The 10,364-nt window shown below is 39.5% G+C and overlaps 1 protein-coding gene across 3 annotated transcripts in view; it reads right to left on the reverse strand.

Annotated features, from left to right (window-relative positions):
- The window catches only part of ccser1 (coiled-coil serine-rich protein 1), an 89,773-nt gene extending 85,155 nt beyond the window's left edge, over positions 1–4,618 (reverse strand). For 2 of the 3 annotated variants that reach the window (XM_057356715.1, XM_057356718.1), the window contains exons 1-2: positions 4,444–4,618; positions 1,803–2,957 (exon numbers count right to left, since the gene is read on the reverse strand). In XM_057356715.1, coding sequence (XP_057212698.1) covers positions 1,803–2,931 — 1,129 coding nt within the window. In that variant the 5' untranslated portion in view covers positions 2,932–2,957; positions 4,444–4,618. Of the gene's footprint in view, positions 1–1,802; positions 2,958–4,436 lie in introns of all 3 variants that reach the window. The other variant, XM_057356716.1, reaches the window with a different exon arrangement.
- Between the last annotated feature and the right edge of the window lie 5,746 nt (positions 4,619–10,364).

A 10,364-nucleotide genomic window follows, 5' to 3' on the forward strand; every position in this document is an offset into this window, starting at 1 on the left:
AGTCAATAATGGCCAAGAACTGTTTGGTAACAAGCATTCTTCCAAATATCTTTCTTTGTGTTTCATCAGAACAAAGAGATGTATACAGATTTGGAACAACTCGAAGTGTGCTTTTTAAAACATTTGTATCAGTTGTATGTGATTTTCAAGAAAAGAAGACAACTCTGAAATTACAGAACAAAAATATGAGATCATTACTTACCCAAACTCAAAGAAATGCAAATACTTTGCTTCTAAACACTTTAAATACTGAGAACTTGTAAAAAAATGTAAGCAAATTAATTGATAGATAAATCACGGTTGCACCGCATGGCATTTTTTTAAGACTGTGGCCAATTCATCTAGATGTAAAAACACTACAATTATTTAAAGCTGCCATAACACATGCAGTTTCTGCCAATCTCATATTAATCTTGAGTACCTATAGAGTAGTATTGCATACTTCGTATCTTCGAAGAGTATTTAGTTTGATCACATTTATAAAAGATAGATACAGCTGTATGATTATTTCCGGGAAAATACGACCTCCTGGGGTGTGCGAGGGGAGGAACTAAATCACAAACACACAATACATCATCGCAATACATTATCCCGGCATAACTATTGATTCACTATAAGTTTGTGTTGTTTACATTATGCATGTACGCGCCGATTGCCAACAAAACAAAGACATATGACTTAGTTTCACTTACAGCATGCGGTTCATGTCCGGTATCTTTTAGCGCCAGGACCACTCCATCTATCAGTTTCAAACGATCTCCAAATCCAGCGTTATATCCACCGTTTATATAACATCCATCACAGAAATGCCATGAACAAGCAAACACACCTCGACTTCTCTCTCTATCGCAAGAGTAACGAGCTGCAGCTACAGGCCCACAGTGCAGCCAATCTTGACGCAGCGCAGCCAATCTTGGTGGTAAGCGGGTCTTCCTCGCTCGTCGGTTGACGAGTGGGCGGGCTATTGCTTTCGCCTTGCCTTGGGCGTGCTTTCCCGGGAGAATTGCCCAACGAGGGACTAAGAAAATGTCTTTCTTTTTTGAAAAAAAAACTTTCCGAAACCTATACGAACGCCCATGGCAAGTGTATCAAGCACAGAAATACTATGTAATACATCCAACTCGTTTTTTGACAAGTTGACCACGTCAAGCATGAAAAGACAGCACGTTTAATATTATAAATAAGTCAGAATGCATGAAACACCGTTGCATGGCCCCTTTAATCTGCATTTGTGTAGATCACATTCTTAATGTTTGAATAGTTGCAATAGATACATATTTTTTCTTATTTAAAATTGGCCGGTCAAAAAACCAATACGGTACGTCATTGACCCAAAACCATTACTAAAGTGAATAACAGACCCCAGCAACTCATTTCATGCTAGTTTCATATCTCTCATCTGCAGTCTCCTCGTATAATCAAATTAATTTCAACTTTCAACTAGCCTAATGTGCAGTTAGCCCGATCATGTAATATACCTGAATTAACTCATTAGCTCATTAGTTGAGAGTGATTAAATAAATTTGGGTGTGTCATAGGTGAGGTGCTTTAAATGAGCAACATTAAGATAAACTTATCTCCACTAATGCCATCTGACTCCTTACACACTAGCATGAGGTTATCTTCACAAGAGATTAAATTTTAGTATGAAGAAACAAGTTTAAAGATCAGATACTACAACCTGAGCACTGTTTCTGTCAGGAGAACAAGTATGCGAGTCATTTCCCAAAAAACTTGTTCCTTCAACGACAAACAAACACCCTCCATATGCAAGACCCACTAAATGGTTTTCTTGAAATTACCTGTGTGTGGCTTTCTCAGGTGGCTCGGCCTGGTCTCGAGTTTGCTTTGGAAGGATAATCTTCCAGCTTTCTGAATAAGAACAGCATTCCTGGACCGCCTCTCACGCCCCACCGGATTGGAGCTGCTGTCCTCGCTCAGTTCTGGAGCTTGTTCGTTCTCACTGGCTTCTGACTGAGCCGGGTTAGGGTTTGGGTTCAGGTTAGTGTTGGGGTTTATCTCTTGCACAGTCTGCAGTGTTACTGGTTCTGTATGGGCAGTGGCGCTCTCGCACAGTGTGTTGGCTGTGTAGCTGGTATCTGGCAGTATGGGCTTATCTGTGGTGGCCTGTGCTGGCGTCAAGGACACCTGTGAGGTAGCAACAGCCTGGCTAAAGTTTTCCAGTGGAGCAGCCGGGCTGGGGGCAGGAAGCGCGTCCACCTCGGACACAGAATCTTCGGTGACGTGAACAAAATCAGAAGGTGTGATCGCTGTGGTACGGTCTTCAGAAATCATAGGCGACTGCAGAGAACTCTCAACCAGCTCGCCAGGCCAGGAACCCGGAGTTGCGGTTTTAGGCGGCTCCTCTGCACCATCTTGACCGTTACCTTGTTCAGTGACACTGGGTGAGTTTTTGGAAAACCGTTGGTGAGCTGAGAAGGACATGGGCAGCAGCTGCTTCTTATGTCTGGAAGACCTCTTGCTGCTCACATCATCATGGAAACCCGAATCATCTCCTTCGTTCGTCCCTGAGCTGATGCAGTTTATAAACATGCTTCGGTTGGCTTTCTCGAGGTCTTCCGTCTGAGACCGTGTGATCTTCTTGTGTCTGCCAAATCCGAACGAGTGCCGCATCTTTTGATTGCCCCCATCTCGAAGGGCCGTTTCGGGCCGATTGTCCAAGTTGAGCTGGGTGGGGTCACTGTTCCTCTTGCTGTGGAAGCTGAGGGACGGCGTGCGGAAAATGCTGCGCCGTTTGCCCGTGCTGCTGGAGCTGGAGTTGGTGCTGGAGGGAGAGGAGGTGTGGACGCCATTGCCCACCCCACCGGAGGAAGGCGAGGAAGGGAGCGAGTCCTGTCTCTTGCTCGCACTGCGCCTGAAGATGGGAAGCCTGGAGACCAGGGTGGAGCGACGTGTCCCTGATTCGCCCATTAAGATGGAGCACCAAATCAGACACTCTGTAAACAGTAATAAAGAGATGTTTACAGGGCTGCATTAATGTTTACAGAGTATACATAAATAAAGCATATTAAAGGAATAGTTCACCTTCTAAATGAAAATTCTGTCATTCTTTACACGTCCACTTGTCATTTCAAACGTGTATGACTTTCTTTCTTCTGCAGAACACAAAAGAAGATATTTTGAAAAATGTTGTTGGTAACCAAAAACCGTTGGTCCCCATTGACTTGCACTGATTTTATGTGCATACAAGTCAATGTGGACCAACGGTTTTTGGTTACCAACAACATTTTTCAAAATATCTTCTTTTTTTGTTTCGCAAAAGAAAGAAAATCACACAGGTTTAAAATGACAAGAGGACGTGTAAAGAATGACAGAATTTTCATTTAGAAGGTGAACTATTCCTTTAATATGCTTTATTTATGTATACTCTGTAAACGAGTAAATGATGACAGTAAATGATCAATTTTAATTTTGAAGGTGAACCATTCCTTTAAGAACAATCTGCTGACCCATTGACAATAATATGTCATATTAAAAACACATTGTATGAGGTATGAAGGTGTTTCTCTGATAGACAACAAAAACATGTACACACCCCAGTGTGATGGTTGCAGATACACCCTTGACAGTAACTTCATGTATTTATTTTAAGTGGTCTGACAAAAACAATTTTTAAAACGTTAATGCAAGTCAAGGAAATAAAGCCATACATTCTGTTACGGAAAGACTATGTGTTACTTGTTTTACGAAAGATCTTTAAATCTGAATAATACTAAAAATAAGTATTAGTACAAATAAACCATGAATGAAGGCATGGTGTTTTCAGACAGTTTAACTAGCAAGTGTAGTGTTAGTACTTAATGTTTAAACAATACAATATACTATAATACTATAAATAATATTAAAAACAGGTTAAGTTACTATAGTTAAACATGAGTAAATTTTGTACACTATGGTTTTACAGCAAACATTATAGTTAAACTAAAGTTACTGTACAATAGTAAATCCATTCATTTTCCCATGTGACACTCCAATACGTACTGTCAGGTGCGAATTTCAGTGAACCAATGCAATAAGGGCCTATGCATAGTCTAAATACAACCAGTTAGTCACGTTTTTCTTAGGTTTTCGATTTTTATTTAAACTACACGTCAAAGCCATCGAGCAGACATGATGTTTAGCATAACAAGTGTGTGTCATGTTAACGTAGTGTGCTGCATGTTATGCCCCATCTAACTTAGACCATTATGACAATCGTAGATCATCTGACTCTGAACATGCTTATGATGACCCAAAAAACGCTACCTAATGCAGCACATTAGGTTTTCAAGCACGGATTTGTTACCAGCCGTGGCTGTCATATCATCTGCATTGATGCACTGACAGCGAGCGTCAGGAAAACGCTGAGAAACGCCGAACAGCCAATCAAAGCGGCGATAGAGCGAAACACCCGCAGTACAGCTTAACATACAAACCTCATACCTTCAGCTGATTTCTCCTATCACCCGCTGCTGTTCCGTTCGCCGTGAAGCCGACACGATCGTGGCATCACAACCAGCGCATTTTAGAGTCAAAAGAGTCAAATCTCATGTTAGATTCCTGGCTAGCTCGCGCAAATCCACATCAAGTGACGTGGAATGCGCTCCTTCTTCCGCGTTTCCGCCTGTGCGTGTGACGCAAGGTACCTGCGTGCGTGCGCGCGCGCGCGTCACTTATCAAACCGCAGACAGGTGCAGTCTCTGAGAGGAGGGTTGACACAGGTGAGAGGGGCAGGGTGTATTGATACTGTATTGATACTTTTGTGATTTTAAATGGCATTACAATCAGTGGAAAATGGCTCAGATTCACTGATTTAGGGACATATATATTCTTAAGGTTGCAAAAGTATGCTTTATTCGTACGTTACGTTGACTAATTTCATTACTGTTGTCATGTGATTTCTAAATTGACTTCTAAATGTTTATTTTTCCATTTTAAAATAGACAAGGTTTACACAATAATGTCAAATTATACATGACCTAATTGCGTCTCATCAATACTGAAAAGTAACAAGAAATAAAACAGCTTCTACGGTGTATAAATCAAGCCATGTTTGTTTGTTTGTTTGTCTGTCTGAAATGTATAACATTGCTGTGATAAAACCCCCTTGCATGCTTTCTCGCTGTAATTCTTATAAAGTCCACGTGGTGTCACTGTTGTATTAAACATAAACTGTTTGGAACGAAAACACAAGTTTATATAGGCCCGTTTTCACAGAAAAGCTTAAGCCTAGCCCCAGACTAAATAGAATATGTGTGACCTGTTTAACTGAATATAACTTGCCCAAAAATATCTTAAAATATATCAGTGGCATTGTTTTGTCTCAAGATGCACACCAGTAATGTATTTTTCTAAGGCATTTTTATAAAAGCGACATAAATATCTTAATTCTAAGGCATAGTCCTGGCTTAAACTAAGCCGTGTCTGTAAAACCGGGCCATAATGTCTGCGTTTAAAAATAAATATATAATTATATTGTAAACACTGGTAGGCAACGTAGTTCTACTTGCCTTCAAAATACAAAAAATATGTAGTCTACATACCAGACAGAATCCTTCATTTCTTATATTTCTTTTGAGAAAAATGCTTGTTACAGACAAACAATTTTCAATGCAATTTCAAGTTGATGGTTACGGACACATGGCAAATGAGAAACTAGCTTTGAACATTATCCTTTAAAACAAATGCTACTTATACAGATAAATAATCGTGTATTAACATTTCGAAAATGTTCTTGAAAATGTACCTATTCCATTAAAAATGTTCTTGAGTATTCCGTCAGTTCCAAAGGTAATAGATTCAGTTCCCAAGGAACACACCTGCTTTGGATAAAAGCATCTGTCTCGTGCATAAATGTAAATTTACAAAAGTTTAGACTTTTATGATAAACTCAAAGTGATCTGAATGGAGATTTTTGAATGAAATCTACATTCATTTTGTGACTGCATCACTACCTGTGTCACAACCAAATAAAAATACCTCCAAAAACAGAGTGAGATAGAAAAGCTGCGTGAAGTCTGATTCATTCCGCTCCAAATGACTGTCTATTACAACAAGCTTTTCACTGTATTTGCAGTTTTTCAATATTTTGCTTTCATGCATATGAAATGCACTTGTAGTTTCAATGTTGCTCATTTCGTAGTATATTTTTAATGCATTTTATATGACTCGGATGTACCCAAATGCAACATGTATCACTCTGGTGTAGTGTATTAGAGGAAGTGAATCACCAGGAAAGCTGGTTGGGTAAAAGCTCTCAGAGGAAATACAATCTCAGAAACTGTCGTTTTGTCAATTAAGTCAACATTACTGATATTAATTCGGTGTACTACAGTATACATTTTCAGATAAAAGCTATTCCACATAATGTACATTTTACATACTATAATATTTTACCTAAAGGGAGTATACATTATGTGACTATAATGTAGCAACAAAGAAAGGTTAAATAAGTACTTAAGTTATGTAAAAAAAACTTGGAGCTTAATCCTGTGTTGAAGATCTATTGTTTGTTTGTTTGTTTCTATCAAACAAACTAACTAACAAATAATCTATTGTTTGTTTTCATTATACAAAGGTCTTACAAAGACCTCTTCATTCTCTTCATCATCAAAACAATCTTCTACTGGACTGTTTTTTATGTCCTCCTTTTAATTTACTTGTTTTTGTGTTTTCATTCATTATGCTTTCAACATGTGCCCCATTAAAGGGCTCTTTCTGGCTTTTCTCCTGAACATTTTAATGTTAATAACTACCTTTTCAAGAACTGCCTGCACATTTTTGTTTTTGTCTCTTCGACTAATGCTAGCTGTTTCTTTCAGCTGAAAATCAGTGTATTAGTATCGCGGTGAGCTTAAAGAGGCTGTTGCTATGAGACAGGTGATAATGCAGTGCCCTGCAGTATAGGTTTATAAGTGTGCTATGAGTCAGTCATGATGTGGAGGTCAGCATTTCATTCCTCCAGAGCTTCATCACAACCAACATTGATGTTCCCAACTATTTGAAACCCTCAGATCAGCAAGGGCAAATCACCTGGACCCCCAGTGACCTCAGACGTTGGCTGGAGGCAAAGAATAATATTGTCCTATTTTAGCAAGCTCTAAGAATCCTTAGGAGAGCTTTGGGTGTTGAGCTTTGGATGTTGGGGGGGATCTTTTCCCCTTGATTTAATTGTGCTTTATTTATTATGCATGACAATATAGCCAGTTAATTTACTGAATTTATTTCAATGTATTAGTTCAAAAAAGATTCAATCACTAGCAAACAGTCAAGTCTATAATCATTGCTGAGTCTTCCTCACCATTTACTGCTCTTGCTGTACTGAGGCTCATATTTGAAATGTGTCTTCGATTGCTGTGATGTAAGACCCTTTGATATATTTTCCATTAGTGTCATGTTCCCATCATTCAACAACTGTAACCTTGGTTACTAATTTGGTAGCTTAATGGATTGTGGCCTGTAAAAAGCACAAAGTTATTTTCACTCTGTTAAACAGTGAAGTCTTTTTTCCCATTATTTTACAATATATAACAGGAATGTGAAAAGTCAGAACGCCCCAGAGGATAATGCTGGATCTCAAAAGTGGCTTTTGCATAGCGTGGGAGAGTTTACTAAGTTCTGAGTTATTTCAATGGAGCGGGCAGGATCTTCAGTGATTTTTTATTACGAATAAAGCTGCTCTGCAACAATGAAAATTGTGGAAAGCGCTATTTAAATAAAATTGAACAAAATGTTTGTTGGTTCCACAGCTGTGTGAGGCTTAACCTTGGAATATAGAGTAGCTCAAAAATCCACCACTTTTTGTCTTTTCTGGAGCTTGATAACCCTTAGTCATGCTTTTTCTATCATAATGTATGCAAAATAACAGTGTGAACCTATGTAAAACTAAAGCCAATGATCATCCTGAAAAAAATACTTGTTATCATCATTTATTACAGAATGACGCGTACAGTACTTACAATGAAATTGGGTAATGTGTTGGGTACCATTGAATTCTTCATGAATAAGGCACAAAACACCCTACATAAATGATTTTTGTACTGTTTTAATTGCAGATGGTTTATGGTTCAAGTTGGAATTTGAAATGAAAACCATGCATTGTATTGTTTAGACTTTACAAAATGCAAACAGACATAAAACAGCACTATATTCTGAACATTTAAAAGCTAAACCATTAGCAGTTTTACAGTTTTGTGTAACATGTTACTAAATTAATAAATAACAGCAATGTGTATTTATAAAAAAGAGTGACGTATACCTGAGATAAAAGAGAGAGAGTGAGTTCTTAATGTCATCAATGCGTAGTTGGTTAAAAAGAAAAAGATGATCGATTTTGTATCTCAAGAACATCTCGGCTTTATATTGAACTGGGCTGGTCTTTTTATATTCACACACAGTCCAAGCTGGGGACTGCACGAAAAAACCCTGCCCCATCTACCCCTCATCTACTCAAATAAATGGAAGCAGAACACCATTTCTTCTGTGAACAGCGACATTTTCAGTACATCTATTTAATATGGACTGATTGTCTGACTCAAACCTTTTTCAGAGCAAGTTCCACCTTTGATAAAATTAGACATTCCAAGTACCAACCATTCTGTACTCATCGCTAAATCACATGAACAACATGTTAAAATTAAAAGTGTACTACACTATAAAACCTGATAGGAACTCAAACCATTTTAGGAAACTGATCGACTTAAACCATTTAAGATTAAAACGTATAAGTATTACATCACCAAATATTATGCACTTACCCTTTTGAAACTAATCCTCTCCTTTATCTTAAATGTGTGCTCTCACTGAGCGTGTGTGTGTGTGGTGTGTGTGCGTACTTGTCTGTGTACGTACGTGTGTGTGTGTGTGTGTGTGTGTCTCTATGTCTATGTGTGTTAGTACGTGTGCATATTGTGTGTGTGGAGTGTTTTGTATGTGGGTATGTCTGTCTTCTGTGTTCTCAACTTTTTCTTGTTTTTGCAGGTACAACTTTAATTATTTTGCTTATAGTCAATATGTCTCATGTACAGCTGCTTTGTAACAATGAAAATTGTAAAAAGCGCCATATAAATAAAGTTGAGTTGAGTTAATCCACCCATACATTATTTATGCTGCAATGCATGCTGGGTACAGCATAAAAATGTCATCCCACCATTGAAATATAAATTAAATTGTTTTTGTTTGTCACCACAGTTATACGCCTGTTACTGTGACAGAGCAGTTTGAACTTCCCGTACAATCTTTTTTTAATCATTCTTAAGAACATATGTTGAGTGTGGAACAGGAAATTCTTAGCTCATAGTTTAGGCCCAGTCTAAATGTGTATTAATATAAGACACTGTATATGCAAAGCTAAAATAACTTAGATATGTGTATGTTTATATGTTAAACGTGTAACACTGTGTTCCTATAGGCATGGCATTCCACTCCTCTGTATGTCCACACAAAGCTCATTTGACTTGACTTGAATAGAAAATGTTAGTGTAAACAACACACAATGAGTGAGTTAAGGCACTTCATGACAATAACAACACTGGATTGGATTTCATGTGTTTCTTCAAATGCCAAGTTCTCAACTCCAAATACTGTTATGGTGACTTCAAAATGAACTCACTAAAACATCAACATTAACAAAGTGAAAGCTCTGTTAATTCTCATTAAGACTTTTGTACATGTACGAAAAAGTCAAATAACATGAATTGTTTTTCTTAAAAATTAATTCAGGTTATGTATGTCTATTGAGTGACATCTCTATTACACGTACTGTAAAAAATCATATACTAACTTGACCAAAACATTTTCATAAGTTGTTTCTAAACATTGGTTCTAAATGTGTGTGTGTGTGTGTGTGTGTGTGTGTGTGTGTGTGTGTGTGTGTGTGTGTGTGTGTGTGTGTGTGTGTGTGTGTGTGTGTGTGTGTGTGTGTGTGTGTGTGTGTGTGTGTGTGTGTGTGTGTGTGTGTTGCGTGCGTGCGTGCGTGCGTGCGTGCGTGCGTGCGTGCGTGCGTGCGTGCGTGCGTGCGTGCGTGCGTGCGTGCGTGCGTGCGTGCGTGCGTGCGTGCGTGCGTGCGTGCGTGCGTGCGTGCGTGCGTGCGTGCGTGCGTGCGTGCGTGCGTGCGTGCGTGCGTGCGTGCGTGCGTGCGTGCGTGCGTGCGTGCGTGCGTGCGTGCGTGCGTGCGTGCGTGCGTGCGTGCGTGCGTGCGTGCGTGCGTGCGTGCGTGCGTGCGTGCGTGCGTGCGTGCGTGCGTGCGTGCGTGCGTGCGTGCGTGCGTGCGTGCGTGCGTGCGTGCGTGCGTGCGTGCGTGCGTGCGTGCGTGCGTGCGTGCGTGCGTGCGTGCGTGCGTGCGTGCGTGTGTGTGTGTGTGTGTG

Source organism: Triplophysa rosa, linkage group LG17 (assembly GCF_024868665.1).
Source record: "Triplophysa rosa linkage group LG17, Trosa_1v2, whole genome shotgun sequence".
Classification (NCBI taxonomy): Eukaryota; Metazoa; Chordata; class Actinopteri; order Cypriniformes; family Nemacheilidae; genus Triplophysa; species Triplophysa rosa.